Source organism: Mustelus asterias, chromosome 2 (genome assembly GCF_964213995.1).
Source record: "Mustelus asterias chromosome 2, sMusAst1.hap1.1, whole genome shotgun sequence".
NCBI classification, from domain to species: domain Eukaryota; kingdom Metazoa; phylum Chordata; class Chondrichthyes; order Carcharhiniformes; family Triakidae; genus Mustelus; species Mustelus asterias.
The window spans coordinates 16,506,206-16,523,330 of record NC_135802.1 but is presented as its reverse complement, the minus strand read 5'-3'; the positions used below and the strand labels follow the sequence as shown (position 1 = coordinate 16,523,330).

At 43.4% G+C, this 17,125-nt stretch overlaps 1 protein-coding gene across 29 annotated transcripts in view; it reads left to right on the top strand.

Annotated features, from left to right (window-relative positions):
• obscnb (obscurin, cytoskeletal calmodulin and titin-interacting RhoGEF b) overlaps window positions 1–17,125 on the top strand; it is a 614,792-nt gene that overhangs the window by 367,402 nt on the left and 230,265 nt on the right. For all 29 annotated transcript variants that reach the window (XM_078231785.1, XM_078231777.1, XM_078231827.1 and 26 more), the window contains 2 exons: window positions 15,500–15,775; window positions 16,074–16,346. In XM_078231785.1, coding sequence (XP_078087911.1) covers window positions 15,500–15,775; window positions 16,074–16,346 — 549 coding nt within the window. The remainder of the gene's footprint in view (window positions 1–15,499; window positions 15,776–16,073; window positions 16,347–17,125) is intronic.

The window sequence follows — 17,125 nt, the reverse complement described above, 5'->3', positions numbered from 1 at the left end:
TAATCATTTAGAGCTAAGGGCAGCAAAGTGAACTCCAGGATACTTCCAGACTTTAATGCAAGGCAGGCATTTATATATACGTATATATAATATGTATATATTATATATATACATATACTATGAAGGCTGGCCTGACTGGGCTTGCTGCATGTTCTGAGAGAACCAATATGAGGGAAAAATCTACTGGCCCCATCCTCACCAATCTCCCCATTATTTGTCCAAGATAGTACATAGGTAGGAGTGACCATCGTATTGTCCTGGCGGAAACAAAGTTCCACCTCCACATTAAGGATACCTTCCATTCTTTGGGAATAACATCATGCAGAACAGATCTAGCAGCATAAAATTGGACAAACTTGGAAACATAGTAGGACTTAGGAGTCTTCCCCCCACCCCCGCCCTCCCTGCAACTCTCTGAGAGAGAAAAAAATCCTAATTTCTGTCGTAGATTGGAGATCTTTTATATTAAAACTGTGTCCCCTAGTTCTAGTCTTCCCCATAAGATTAATCATCTTCCTGACGTTCGTCCTGTCAACTGCCCTCTGGATCTTATATCTTTCAATAAGACCACATGAGGTGCTGTGGTACCGCAGAAACACCTGAATTATATCCCACCACAATATAACCCAACCTATCCATTGCTGTACCCTGCCATTGAGACCGGGGAATCAATCATGGTGTATCTAAAAATGAGATACCAACTTAGTGAAACTGCAACACAAGATTACATGCATGCTAAACCGATTTTTGATTTATTATTGTCATGTGTATTGGTATACAATGAAGAGTATTGTTTCCTGTGCGCTATACAGACAAAACATACTGTTCATAGAGTACATAGGGGAGAAGGAAAGGGTGCAGAATGTAGTGTTACAGTCATAGCTGGGCTGTAGGGAAAGATCAGCTTGATAGATGGTAGGTCTATTCAAAAGTCTGATTGCAGCAGGGAAGAAGCTGTTTTTGAGTCAGTTGGTATGTGACCTCAGACTTTTGTATCTTTTTCCCGACGGAAGAAGGTGGAAGGGAACATGTCCAGGGTGTGTGAGGTCCTTGTTTATGCTGGCTGCTTTTTCGAGGCAGCGGGAAGTGTAGTCAGAGTCAGTGGGTGGGGGACTGGTTTGCGTGATGGGCTGGGCTACTTTCACAATCCTTTGTAGATCCTTGCAGTCTTGGACAGAGCAGGAACCATACCAAGCTGTGATACATCTGGAAAGGATGCTTTCTATGGTGCATCTGTAAAAGTATTTGTATAGAGAGAGAGCTAAATAATCCAGCAACCAACAGATCAGATCAAAGAATTAAAATCCTGCCACATTCAGTCATGAATGATGGTAGACAAACGAATAACAAGAGGAGAAGGCTCAATGGACATGCCCAATCGTAATGATGGCAGAACACAGCACAGGAGTGCAAATGACAAGGCTGAATCTTTTGCAACCATCTTCAGCCAGAATGGCTGAGTGGATGATCCAGCTCAGCCTGCTCCTGAAGTTCCTACCATCTCAGAAACCAGTTTTCCTCCATTTCAATTCACTTCATGAAATATCAGAAAATAACTGACCACACTGTCATTTTCATAAATGACCTGGATGAGGAAGTGGAGGGATGGGTTGGTAAGTTTGCTGACGACACCAAGGTAGGTGGTGTTGTGGATAGTTTGGAGGGATGTCAGAAGTTGCAGCGAGACATAGATAGAATGCAAGACTGGGCGGAGAAGTGGCAGATGGACTTCAACCCGGATAAGTGTGTAGTGATCCATTTTGGCAGATCCAATGGGATGAAGCAGCAGTATAAAATGAAGGGTACCATTCTTAGCAGTGTAGAGGATCAGAAGGACCTTGGGGTCCGGGTCCATAGGACTCTTAAATCGGCCTCGCAGGTGGAGGATGCGGTCAAGAAGGCGTATGGCGTACTAGCCTTCATTAATCGAGGGATTGAGTTTAGGAGTCGGGAGATAATGCTGCAGCTTTATAGGACCCTGGTTAGACCCCACTTGGAGTACTGCGCGCAGTTCTGGTCACCTCATTACAGGAAAGATGTTGAAGCCATTGAAAGGGTGCAGAGGAGATTTACAAGGATGTTGCCTGGATTGGGGGGCATGCCTTATGAGGATAGGTTGAGGGAGCTTGGTCTCTTCTCCCTGGAGAGACGAAGGATGAGAGGTGACCTGATAGAGGTTTACAAGATGTTGAGGGGTCTGGATAGGGTGGACTCTCAGAGGCTATTTCCAAGGGCTGAAATGGTTGCTACGAGAGGACACAGGTTTAAGGTGCTGGGGGGTAGGTACAGGGGGGATGTCAGGGGTAAGTTTTTCACTCAGAGGGTGGTGGGTGAGTGGAATCGGCTGACGTCGGTGGTGGTGGAGGCAAACTCGTTGGGGTCTTTTAAGAGACTTCTGGATGAGTACATGGGATTTAATGGGATTGAGGGCTATAGATAGGCCTAGAGGTGGGGATGTGATCGGCGCAACTTGTGGGCCGAAGGGCCTGTTTGTGCTGTGGCTTTCTATGTTCTATGTTCTATGTTCACACTGATCATAGGTCCTAACCGCATCTTGACTATAATGCGCTCCAGAACTATCCATGCCTCTAGCCTTGCTGTTTCATGAGGTACAACTACAAAACTAGCAGTTATTCAACAAAATAATTGAAAATTGCCCAGAAAGCAAGAAAGTTGAATCTGGTCAATTATCATTTGATTAGCCTCCTATCAATTGTCAACAATATTATGGAAGGCATTGATAGTGCCATCGAGTGGTGGTGTTTACTCATCAAATTCCTGCTCACCAAGCTCAGTTTGGCTTCAACCAAACCACATGGCTCCTGACATCAGTCGAGCCTTGGTCCAAACACTGGCAAAGGAGCTACATTCCACAAGTGATGTGGGAATGACATCAAGACAGCACTTGACGTATTCTATAAAGGAGCCTGAGCAAAATTGAAATCAATGGCAATCAGGGGAAAGAAGTCTCCACTGGTTGGAGTTATACCAGGTTCAAAGGAAAATGGTTATAGTTATTGGAGGCCAATTATCTCATCCTTGGAACATCACTGCAAGAATTCCTCAAAGTAGTGTCACCTTTAGTTGCCTTATTATTACAATTCCAGTTAGTGTTACGACTGGATGAGAAGATTTCAGAATGGAGCCTGGGTGAAAAGGTTTTTTGAAGAAATGTGGAGGAATCAAACTACAGGGCTGCTTATTAGTTTTAACAACAAGAAAAAACATTTACGAAACATGAAGGGCCCTATTTTACCATTTTGAGTCTAAGTGCTGGGCGGACTTGAAACTGGGAGTGTTTCAGATCCGACTTTTGGACCCATTCTCAGGCAGAGAATGCACTCCATACGCACTCTGCCTGAAAAGATATCAGCGATTCCGAACCGCGCTGTAGAAGCCTGTGGGCGGAACTTAACGCACCCGAAATCCTGCAGCTCCAATTGGCACCCCCAACTGCGCATGCGCAGAAATAATGATAGAATGCAGCTCCCCTGCCACATTGCTCCTGCGCGGATATTGCTTCCCCCTGGCCCCACAGACATTGCCCCACCCCCACAACATTGCTGACCCCCTTATCCCCTACCCAGACCGATCACGGGCCCTTCCCCCCCCTTCCCCCCACCGATCTCAGGCAGAGTGGCAATGGACCCCCCTTCCCCATCACTGATCTCAGGCAGAGTGGCAACCGACCCCCCTCCCCCCCACTGATCTCAAGCAGAGAGCCGTCGGACGCTCAGCACTTACCTCCTCACTAACTGGAGTGCCCGAATTGGACTTTTGTAGAGCATGTCTGTTTCGCGCCGAATCTGGATGAGCAAACGTAGCGGTAAAGGGGTATGGTTGGGCGTGCAGCCCATTAAGTCAATTTAAATGTATGCAAATGCATTTAAATGGCCACTGCGTCCGTTTTGGGTTCGGTCCCGATCGTAGCCATTTTCGGGCCTTAGTAAAGGGGGAACTGGCGCAAAGACGGCGTGGACCGCACTACTCGCCTCACGCCTGACTTTACCAATTTTTCGTGCCCGAAAATGGGCACAACTTGGTACTAAAATCGGGCACAAGGAGTTTGATTATAATACAATACTCCTTATTCCCTGTTAGTTTCACAAATGTATACAGTTTTCAAAAATAACAGCCCACCCTAAACCAAATGGCCAATGTCATTAAACTAATCTTCTGTACGTTTCTCACGCTATGATTGTCATGTGAGGGTTTCCCAAACTCCACTCCAAAAAAAGTTTTAAAATCTTCTTTCAAATAATGCCTTCTGTCAGCTGTTTGCATTAAAAATTTACTCCAATTTTTCCAACTATCCTTTCAATTCTGCTCCTCTTTTTAACAGGGAATTCAGCACCAGGTTTTCCACCTCTCCTTTCGGGTTTCCTTTGTCTTAAATGCCAAGATCCAGCCCTGACTTACGTAATTGCTTAAACTCACGTTTCACAGGCTGCAGTAAAATCTCACAGACATTAAAATCACTTCAGATATATTTCTGGCTTCTCACTAGTCAACTTCCTGTCAACCCTATCTGTCTGAACTGAACAGTTCTCGATTCTATTACCTGTTTTTTCTGTTCCTTTAACCTCAGACTTTTTGGAAACTTCTCTTCATTTCTTTCGTTTCCTTAATGAGCTGTTCTTTAAGTCTTCAGCACTTAACTCTTGCTCCCTGGTAAGGCTCTTCTTCTAGCAAAGCTGAGAGAGATGTTTCCTCTTTAGCTTTCTATAACCAACTGTTGTGAATTCAACTGAAAACTACACTCAAGAAGCCTTACGACCCTAAAGGTGTCCCTGTTTTAAAAAAATTCATCATGGGACATGGGCGTCGCTGGCTGGCCAGTATTTATTGCCCATCCCTAGTTGCCCTTGGAGGGCAGTTGAGAGTCAACCACATTGCTGTGGCTGTGGAGTCACATGTAGGCCAGACCAAGTAAGGATGGCAGACTTCCTTCCCTAAAGGACATTAGTGAACCAGACGGGTTTTTCCAACAATCGACAATGGTTTCATGGTCATCAGTAGATTCTTAATTCCAGATTTATTTTAATTGAATTCAAATTCCACCATCTATCGTGGTGGCAGTCGACCCTGGGTCCCCAGAACATTAGCTGAGTTTCTGGATAATAGTCTAGCAATGATATCACTAGGCCATCGCCTCCCAAGCTGGGAGAAACAACGACTTTTGCTTCTCCTAGCTTGTTTACTTTTCATGCTGTAACCCTCTCTAAGCACAGTAGAAGCACAGTTGGAATTAAACCCCCAGATACAAACATCTTTGTTGAACACAAATCTATCAGATTAACCTCCCTTACACAACACTAAATTAAACCCACTTAAAATGTTACCTTATTTCTAATATTTAACAATACAAATATAGTTCAAGTAAAATACCTGGGTTTCTTTATTATAATGTCAGAAATTGAGATATCCACTCATGATTGTACAGTTGCATGTGCAACCCCTTAGATATTGAAGCAGTCCATTCCCTCCTGGAGCAAGGGAACATTACTCAAGAAGGGAAATAGGAACAATTCAGGTAATTACAGGCCAGTGAGTCTTAATATCAATGGTAGGGAAATTATCAGAAAAAATTCTGAGGGACAGAATTATTCTCTACTTGTAGAGGCAAGGAATAATCAAGGATAGTCAGCATGGCTTTGTCAGGGGAGGATATTTTCTAACATTTGATTGACATTTTCAAGGAGGTGACTAGGTGTGTAGATGAGGGTAATACTGTTGAGGTGGTTTACACGGACTTCAGTAAGACTTGACATGGTCCTGCTGGTCTGCTGGGAGACTGATCAAGAAGGTAAGAGCCCATGGGATCCAGGGCAATTTGGCAAATTGGATCCAAAATTCACTTAGTGGCTGGAGGCATAGGATGATGGTCAAAGATTTTTTTTGTGACTGGAAGCCTGTGTCCAGTGATGTACTGCAGGGATAGGTGTTGGGTCCCTTGCTGTTTGTAGTGTATATTAATGTGTTACAATCCCAGTTGATGTTATAACTGGACGGGAAGATTCCAGAACGGAACCCTGACCGAAAATAACATAACTTTTTTTTTCATTTTCTTATAAAACGTGGAGGAATAGAGTCACAGGATTGCTAATTAGTTTGAACAAAAAAATCATTTATTAAACATTAAATAAATTGGATTCTGAAACAATGCTCCCTTACTCCCCCTTAGCTTAAAAATTACACAGCATTGAAGATTAAAATGGTTAACAACGTACATCTTAAACTACAATCTTAAACTGCAATAGGCTCACTAATAAAAGTCTCATTTAAGCACGCAGATTGGCTCTGGTCAAATATGCACACTCTGCTCTGAACCAAAGTTAGTGGCTGTGATTTTCCCAAAAAAATTCGAAGTGCCCAATGGGTGGGAAAACGGGAGATTTTCCCACCCATTTCTTTGGGCTCAGTTAAATGAATTTACGGCACTCTGTGCCACACAGAGGCCATCAGGCAATTCTCTCCACTATCGGGGCCTAATCCCACTTGAGAGACCAGCATCAGACTATTCAGGGGGCCATTCGGCATGCACCGATCTCCTGGTATACTGGGAGATTGAATGATATGCCCCCCCCCCCCCACCTTGGACATTGCCAGCCCCCCCCTCAGACATTGCCGACCCCGATTCTTCCCCCCCCTGCCCACCACCCCCCCGCCCCGCCCTGATCACCGGCCTCTCAAAGGCCGGCCCCGACCTCTTGATCACCAGCCCCAATCACTGATGGCCAGCACCACTATAGCCCCCATCACCCCGATGCAAAGTTCCCCCCTTCCCTCCCCTCCTAATGCCCCACAGTCTGGCCCTGCCCCCTTAGCACTGCCCAGTGCCCGATGCGAACTGCCAATGTGCCAGGTTGGCACTGCCAGGGTGCCCGGTGGGCAGTGCCACGGTGCCAGGCTGGCATTGCCTAAAGGACACTGCCACTCCCTACTGCTCACAACCTCCTGGGAGTCCTCAATGGCCTCCAGTTCCACCAGTGAGGGGCTGCATTCTGAAATCCCATTCAGGTTTTCCAAACGACACTTTTAAACAAAGCTTCTGCTTCACTCAACAGGGAATCCACCCAAGATTTACACCACCCTCTTTTAGGATTTTTTTGTCTTGACTGCTGTAAATACTGTTCACAATTGCTTTAAGTCTTGATTCCCAGGCTCTGATAAAAATTTAATCAAACATTTGATTTACCCCTAAAGTCTGTTTCACCACTCTAAGTCTGGTTACTGCTATTGTCTCTTTAACTCAAAACCCTTTGTTTACTCTTCCTTGACTTCTTCTGAACAATACCTTGGTCTCTGATCTCTTAATTTCAGATGTCTTAAGACATTCTTACTGCCCTAATTCCCTGGATAACTGGATTGCATCTTGTTCTTGAGGAAGCCTGCATCTTTGCAATTCCCTTGAACTGTCTGCTCTCTATCCTGGCATAGTTGAGAGATGTTCACTCCCTGGTGTCCTGTCTCCGACTGCCAACAAATTCAGCTACACTGAACAGAAAACCTTCTTGCCTTAAAAGGGCCTGCAGTTGCTAAGCAACGCCCACAAGTTTATGCCTTTTATTTATTCTTCATGCCGTAACCCTCTCTAAGCACAGTAGAATCACAGTTGAATTGAATCCAACCCTCACACATGGAAATACCTTTGTCCAGCATGAATCTAACTATTGGTTTTACTATTCCAGGCACAGAAGCATTAAATTAAACCCATTTAAAGCATAGTTTTACCAATACAAATATAAATTCCTTAAAACTACCTTTGGTTTTCCTAACAAATGATCTAGACGGGAATATGGGGTTATGATCAGTAAGTTCACAGATGACACAAAAACTCGTTGTGTGGTAAATAACATGGAAGAAAGCCTTAGATTGCAGGGCGATATAGATGGACTGGTCAGATGGGCATAACAGTGACAAATGTAATTTAACCCTGAAAAGTGTGAGGTGATGTCTTTTGTGAGGACTATAAGGTAAGGGAATACACAATGAACAATCGGGCGATAGGAAGTACAGAGGATCAGAGGGATCTTGAGGTGAATGTCCATAGATCCCTAAAGGCAGCAGGTAGATGAGGTGGTTAAAAAAACATATGGGATACTTGCCTTTATTAGCTGAGGCATAGACTGTAAGAGCAAGAAGTTTTGATAGAGCTGTATAAAATACTCATTAGGCCACAGCGGGAGTACTGTTTGCAGTTCTGGTCTCCACTCAACAGGAAGGATGTGATTGCACTAGAAAGAGTTTGGAGTAGATTCACCAGGATGTTGCCAGGGCTGGAGTGTTTCAGCTATAAAGAGAGGCTGGTTAGGCTGGGGTTGTTCTCCTTAGAGCAGAGAAGGCTGAGGGGGGAACTTAATGAGGTGTAGAAAATTCTGAAGGGCATAGATAGGGTAACTAGGAAGAAACATTTCCCCCTTAGTAGGGGTTCAATTACTAGGGGACATTGATTTAAGATGAGCAGGAGATTTAGAGGAGATTTGAGAAAATCCTCTTTCCCCCAGAGGATGGTAGGAATCTGAAACTCACTGCAAGTGAACCCTCAATATTTAATAATATCGAAGATGTATTTCGATGAGCATTTGATGCACCATAGCATACAAGGCTACAGACCTAGTGCTGGAAAATGGGATTAGAATAGATTGGTGCTTGTTGGCCAGTGCAGACACGATGGGCTGAAGAGTCTTTTGCTGTGCTATACAAAACTCTACAACTCATTCAGGCATGGGCTGATAATTGGCAAATTCCACACGTGTGCCAGGCAATGACCATGTTCACAAGAGCCTAAGAACATTATTCCAAGAACATTATTATCTCTGATTCTCTAACTGTGGATATCCTGGGGGGTGGGGTCACTCTTGACCAGAAACTGAACTGGTTCAAACACATAAATACTATCGCTACATGTGCAGGTCATAGGCAAGGTATTCATGTCTCGATTTCCCAAAGCTTTTCCACCATCTACAAAACACACGTCATGGGTGTGATGGAATCATTCCACTTGCTTGGATGAGTGCAGCTCCAATAATGTTTTAAAAGCTAAATGCCATCCAGGACAGTGCACTTCAATTGACAGACATCCTATCCACCACTTTAAACATTCACTACTGGTGCACCATAACAGCCATGTGTACCATATACAAGATGCATTACTCACCAAACAGTGAACAATTCGCCGAGGCTTCTTCGACCAATGACCCCCTACCACCTAGAAGGGCAAGGGCACTATGTGCATGGTAGCACCTGCAAATTACCCTCTAAGCCACAAACCACCCTGGAAATATATCACTGTTCCTTCATCATGGCTGGATCAATATCCAATAACACCCTACCGAAAAGCATTATATACCTTCACTATTTGCATTGCAGTGGATGAAAAAAGCAGTTCAGTAATCACATTCTCAAGAGCAAATATGGATGAGCAATTAGTGCTGGTCTTGCCTGCAATGCTTCTATCATTGGAATGAATCAAAAGAGTATGGTCAGCCAATACCAATGATATCTACTACATTAAGATTGGGGAATTTATACTTTTTGCTGCACTTCCTTTCTTTTACTCCTATATGACCAATATATTCTGGAGTATCTTCACTATCTGTTCACTTAAGAACTAAAACTGTTGATCTAAGAACTAGTTCTGTTTGGGTTGATGTTGTGGTCATTTCTGTTGGATTGAGTGAGAGATCTGTTAGGTCACATCTGCCACATTCTTCATAAGGACCTAACGTTCTGTTGATTTGGAGGCAACTCCCAACCAGTAGGTATGAAGGTAACTGCTGCCTGCAGATCATTCCAGGGATTGACAGGGGACTTGAGTAGCATCACACAGTCCTCAACACATAGATGCATCAAGGAGATCACAGATGTCTTCTCCTGCAAGGCACATCACTATGAGGTTTGCATTCGATGAAGATAACCAGGCTGCAAGATTCAATGGCTTTGCAGCTATCACACAAGTTACCAAGCATATCTTATACTGTAATATTCGCAATATGTATACAATCCATGTAAACTAATTGGCAAATTGGTTAGACTAACTACATTCCAAAAACAAGTCACAGATGCCACCGAAACCAAAATGCAATGGATCTCCGATGAATCCCCCCAAACACTTGTCACACCGTGAGCCAACTGGTCTCATGGAAATTCTGTCTTTCACATGAGGTTTTTCAATCTCCACACTCAAAGACTCACCTTGGAATTTTCTCCCAAATGATGCTCTCCTAGAACATCTTCAACAAAGATCTGCCTCCTAGGTTCCGAATTCTCCTGCTGTTCCTTTCCCCAATCTCTTCGTGCATTCCAGCCTCACCTTCTGCATGCACTCACAGATTTCAACCATGCCAACAAGGCACCATTGCTCCAAAGACCTGTAGTAAAGAGTCACCAATCTTTGGCTATTTCCTCAGATCGTCTGGGTTTTTGCAACTCGCTTTGCTCTAAGTTTGTTCTCCGCCGCTTTCTCTTTTTAATTCAAAGCCTTTTTCTCTCCTCCTTACTCTTGACTTCATATATCAGGACCTTTCAGATTCCTGTTCTTTTCCCTTGACTGGACTGTCTTCCTGGGACCTGCCTCATGCAGTTCTTGTGTTCTGCTTCTTCTGGCACTTCTGCAATGGTTCTCCTCTGTGGAGATGTAGAAGGTCACCTGACCTTTTCACGCTGTTTCACTTTCTATCACTTTTCTTCTGCATAAGTGCCTCAAGCCAATTTCCAGATTAAAAAAAAAACAAATTCTGTGCAAGGCCATTTAATGGCCTGACAACGAGAATATGCCCCAATTGTACATGCATGGCTATTCTGCGGCCTGCACATACTCAATAGCCTAAGAACATAAAAAACATAAACTATATGTGTGTGGCCATTCCAGGGCCACATGATGCCCAGAGACTGCTGATACCCAGTTGGAACTATCGTTCTCAACTGCAAGGGCCTGATATTCTATTTAAAAATACATTTCTTTTAGCAATTTTCTTGTTCGGTTAATAACAATTGCCAGTGGTTGTAAAGATGGGTTGCAAAGGATGCACCTTCCTCTACCCAACTCCGATTTGCTGCTTCTCCCTGCAGTTCTGCACTCTCCACTTGAAAGGAGAAAAAGCAGAGTTCTGTGCATGAGAAATGAATTGTGTGGAGAGGGAAGGATAGTATTTAAAGAGAGTGACTGTGAAGCATGGGTGTGAGATGGCACAAAACTAAAGGGGAGTGTGAGTGCTGCTCATTATGATGGAATGCTGAGGATGTGCCTGGCAGCAACGTGTGTTGGTTAAGATGCGTAATGCAGAAGAATGCTGGTTAATTCAGAATGTGAGGATTGGTACCTGAAAATGTTATGCCACACCTTTCTTGGAGGCTTTGAACCTCTTGGCACACTGTAGCTAGTTTAGAGGACTACTCTCCTGGTGCTTATTTCCTCAGCCACTCCTCCAGACCTGCTTTATTGGAGACGCTAGCCACTTCCATGTCGTTGACAAACATCATCTCACTTCAGTCCCTCCAATCTCACAGGAGAGTCACCAGGTTAGAGCCTGGGATCTTGGGCAGCCTTCCCAGCTCTCAATGCCATTTCTATGGTGTCTGACACAGCAGGAACTAATGTATAGCTCAGGTATTCTGACCCCTGCTTGGGCCCCTTTCTGTGGAAATCCTTCCGCTGACAAATCTGATGCTTCATCCGGCTTGCCCTCTCTGGTCCGGAATCCCGGAAGCAGAATGTTAGTCCTGTGGTGGAGTTAACTAGCCACGCCAAAGCTCACTTCAGTGACAAAAGGGTTTCTGACCTACTCGCTACCTGTGTGCCCATTGAATTCATTGCATCTTAATTTACTAGATAAGCACTTACCTCAGAATGCCAAGTCGAGAAAAGCACAGCTGCAATTTGTTTTCCTTCAAATGTACTGATTTTCCCTTGGCTTGCTTCATTCTTTCTGGCAAATAAATTAGAACTGAATATTTACAGCAAATACCCAGATTGTTTGAGGTTTAAAATTTGTATCAGTGAATTTATAATGATTCAGGAATAGAAATTAATGTTGGATTTTGATGCAAAACAGGTAATATCAGATCTGCCACATTTAATTCTATTGAATGCAATGGAACTGAATGCCTGCTGCCTACAATGGGCAGACGATCCGATACCATCCATTTTGCACCATTACCCAAAACATACTGCTACTCTCTATTCTATGCTCACTGGTATGGTGTCCATTAATCTACTGACATAACATTTATATTATTTTTCTTGCCTTCACAGTGCAAGACCTTTTTAAAAATAATTAGAAATATTTACCTGTCAGCTTGGGGTTACAGCTAATACAGCACAGATTGGAAATCTCAGTCACAATAATCATGAGATGGCTGATACATTTTTTAATCTTAATTTATGTTATGTGGGCATCACTGACTAGGTCAGCATCTATTGCCTATTCCTAATTGTCCTTAAGAAGATCATGGGGCATCACAGTGGTTGGCACTGCCGCCTCACCGCGACAAGGACCAGGGTTCAATTCTAGCCTCGGGTAACTGTGGAGTTTGCATGTTCTCCTTGTGTCCACGTGGGTTTCCTCTGCCTGCTTCGGTTTCCTCCCACAGTCCAAAGATGTGCAGGTTAGTGGATTGGCCGTGCTAAATTGCCCCTGGTGTGTAGGTTAGATGGATTAGCTATGGGTACGATGCTCTTTGGAGGGTTGGTGAAGACTCGATGGGTTGAATGGCCTCCTTCTGCACTATAGGAATTCTGTACTGAGCTGTATTCTTGAACCAGTCCCTATGGCATAGTTATACCCACAATTCTGTTAGGGAGTGAGTTCCAGGATTTTGATCCAGTGACAGGCTTTGTGGAGTCAGGAGGTAAGTTACTTGCTGCAGGATTCTTAGCCTTTGACCTACTTTTGCAGCCACAGTATTTATATGGCTGGTGCAGTTCAGTTTCTGGCAAATGGCAACCCCCAGGATTTTGATGGTGGGGGATTCAGCGATGGGAATGCCATTGAATGTCAAGGGACAATGCTCCGGTTTCCTCCCACATTCTGAAAGACATGCTGGTTAGGTTCATTGATCCGAACAGGCGCCGGACTGTGGCGACCAGGGGAATTTCACAATAACTTCATTGCAGTGTTAATATAAGCTTTACTTGTGACTAATAAAATAACTTTAGATTCTCTCTTGTTGGAGATGGTCAGTACCTAGCACCTGTGTGCTATGAATGTTGCCATTTGTCATCCCAAGCTTGGATATTGTCCAGATCTTGCTGCATTTGGACACGGACTGCTTCAATATCTGAGGAAATGATGCTGAACATTGTGCGATCACCAATAAACATCCCCACTTCTGACATAATGAAAGGAAGATCAGCGGAAGATGGTTGGGTGTAGGCACTACCCTGCAGAATCCTGCAATGATGTTGTGGAACTGAGATAATTAACTTCCAACAACCAAACTACTTTCCTTTGTGCTAGATAAGACTCCAACCAGCAGAGAGTTTTCCCCTTGATTCGCAATGACAAGTTTTGCTAGAGCTGCTTCACACTCGGTCAAATGCTAGGTTGATGTTGAGCGCAGTCACTCTTAACCCACCTCTGGAGTTCATCTGTTTTGTCCAGATTTGTCCAGGCTGTAATGAACAGAGTGACCTGGGTGGAACCCAAACTGAGCATCACAGAGCAGGTTATTACTGAGCAAATCCTGCTTGATAGCACTGTTGATGACCCCATCCATCACTTTACTGGTGGTCGAGAGTAGACTGTGGGGATGCAATTGGCTGGATTGGATTTGTTCTGCTTTTTGTGTACAGGATATACCTGGGCAATTTTCCACGTTGCCGGGTAGATGTCAGTGCTGTCGTTGTAATGAAACAACTTAGCTAGAGGTGCATTAAGTTCTGGAGCATAAATCTTCAGTACAATTGCTGGAATATGTTAGAACCCATAGCATTTGCAGTATCCAGTGACATCAGCTGTTTCATGATATCACATGGAGTGAATCAAATTGGCTGAAGACTGACATTAGTGATGCTGGGGACCTCCGAGGAGGCTGAGATGGATCATCTACTCCGCATTTCTAACTGAAGATTGTTGTGAATGCTTCAGCCTTATCTTTTGCACTGATGTGCTGATCTCCTCCATTATTGACGATATTGGGGATATTTGTGGAGCCTCCTCCTCCAGGGAGTTGTTTAATTGTCCACCATCATTCACGGCTGGATGTGGCAGGACTGTAGAGGTTAGATCTGATCTGTTGATTGTGGAATTGCTTAACTGTGACTATCACTTGCTGCTTATGCTGCTTGGCACACAAATAGTCATGTGTTGTAGTTTCCCCCGGTCAATACCTCATTTTAGCTATTCCAGGTGTTCCCCCCGGCATGCCCTCCTGCAGACTTCATTGAACTAGGGTTGATCCCATGGCTTGGTGGTAATGGTAGAGTGGGGGATATGCCGGGCCATGAGGTTGCAGATGTGGTTGAGTACAGTTCTGCTGCTGCTGATAGCCTATAGCGCCTCAGGTTGCCCAGTCTTGAATTGTTGGATCTGTTCGAAATCTATCCCATTTAGCACAGTGGTCATGACACACAACTTGATGAAGAGTATCCTCATTGTGAAGTCAAGACTTTGTCTCCACAAGGCTGTGCAGTGGTCAATGGTACCAATACTGTATCCTCCAAGTTGTGTTCAACATGAAGGCGTACTGATTGATCAGCTGAGGAGTGGCGGTTTACAGTAATCAACAGGAGGTTCCTATTCCTATGTTTGACCTGATGCTATCATACTCAATGGGGTCCAGAGTCAATGTCGAGGACTCCCAGGACAATTCCCTCCTGATTGTATACCACTGTGCCACCATTTCTGCTGGGTCTGTTCTGCTGGTGGGACAGGATATACCCAGGGAAGGTGATGATGGTGTCTGGGACACTATCAGTAAGGTTTGATTTTATGAGTATAATTATGTCAAGCCATTGTTTGACTACTCTGTGAGACACCTCTCCCAATTTTGGCACAAGTCCCCAGATGTTAGTAAGGAGAACTTTGCAGGGTCAACAGGGCTGGGTTTGCCATTTGTCATTATCAGGGCCTAGGTTGATGCTGGATGGTCTGCTCAGTTTTGTTCATTTTTATTGCGTTTTTAGCGATTTTGCAACTGAATGGCTTCCGAGATCATTTCAGAGGGCATTTAATAATCGATGACCTTGCTGTGGATCTGGAGTCATTAGACTTTTAATTCCAGATTTTTACATGAAATAAAAAATAACTTACTTGTTAAGTAGCATTTTTTTCTGAGGGTGAGAGTAAGGCACGTTGCTGGGCAGACTAGAAGGGTTTAATTCTGTATCTAATCATGCTATACCTAACCTGGGAGTGTTTCATGATAGCACTGAAATTGTCTTTTGTTTCATTTCTAAACTTGGAAATCCCTCACTTTGAGGAATAAAAGAATGACCTAAAAAGTTTAACATTAAAGCATTATGAGTCACATAGGTATTTATATTTTCTTCAATCAGCAAAGCAACCTGATATTCTCGAAGGGCTGGAAAATGTAGATACATCAGAAGGTGGTGAAGCTTTGTTTGAGTGCCACTTGTCCAGGCCAGAGTTACACGATTACAAGTGGTTGATGGATGACATTGCCATTTCACAGTCTGAAAACGTAGAAATGGCAATCCTAGAAGCTGGAAAACGACATCTGTTACTCTTAAAGAACTTAATTCCCTCAGACAGCTGTCGAGTAACCTTTGTATCTGGAAATGCCGTGTCATCAGCCTATTTAACTGTTAAAGGTAAAAGAATGTTGTGATGTCCTTGTTATACAATTTTCTCCAGGAAATCGAAAGGAAACTAGTCCTTCAAAATTAATTTAAATTAATTTATCTTCCTTACAACAATAGAGAGGAAAAAATATCTTATGCTTTCTAAATATAGTTGTCAAGTTATTGGTCTGGGAAATGTTTTATAACTCTACATTCCTTTCCTATGATTGGTTAAACTAAAATAGCTTATACTTGAAATCTGACTGATTTGATATTTGTTGCAGTGTTTGGTGTGTATGCGTAATATTTATATATTTCTTCTGTGTAGGATGGCATATTAACATTTTGAAGACTTTGAGCAATACTGAAGTGGTCCAAGGCAATGATGCTGAATTTGAATGTGTATTGAGTGAAGTGATCCCTACCACTGAGGTGAGCTGGTATCTGAATGAAACTGATATTCATTCGGATGAACATTGGGAAACAAAGACAGAGAAGAACACTCACAAACTCATTCTGAAGAATGCCCAACTTAATCATTCTGGAGAAATAACATTTGCTTCAAGGGATGCCATTACATCAGCAAAATTAACTGTTATAGGTAAGGTGCTAGATGTTGACATCAATTAAATGATGTAAGATTGATGTATGACATTGTTTAAAAGTTTTTAAGAGATTTGAGTGAACAGCCTGCTAATAGAAATGTTTAAATTCTTACGTTACAATCCATAGGAGACTAGTTGGTGTTCTTGGACTGCCTGACTGTCCACATAATAATTAGAAACATGCATAGACCATACAGTCCCCGAGCTTGCTCTGCTTTTCAATACAATTATGGTTGATCTCTTGCCTCAACTCCACTTTTCTACTTACTTGCCATATTCCCAAGAGATCAAAAAACCAGCCTTTTCTGGCCTTGAATATACTGAATGAAGGAGCATCCAATGATCCACAGCCCTCTAAGTGAAGGAATTTCTCTTCATTTCAGTCCTAAATGATTGACTCCTCACCTTGAGGCTGTGGCCTGGTGTTCTAGCTTACCCAGCCATAAGAAACAACCGCTCAGTGTCTGTCCTGTAAAACCCCTTCAGAATCCTTCATGTTTCAATGAGATCACTACTAATTTTTCTAAACTCCAAAGAGTATAGGCCCAAGCTACTCAGCCTGTTATCACAGGACAATCCTCTCATCCACGGAACCAATCTAGTGAACCTTTGCTGTGCTGAACAGATTTCAGCATTTTATCACCCACTTATCTCAGGCTAACTGACCTGCAGTTTCCCTCCTTTTTTGAATAACAGTGTTACATGAGCGATCTTCTTTCTTCAACAGCATCTTCCAAACCCTCAAACTCTGCTACCCAGAACACAAGAGCAGCAA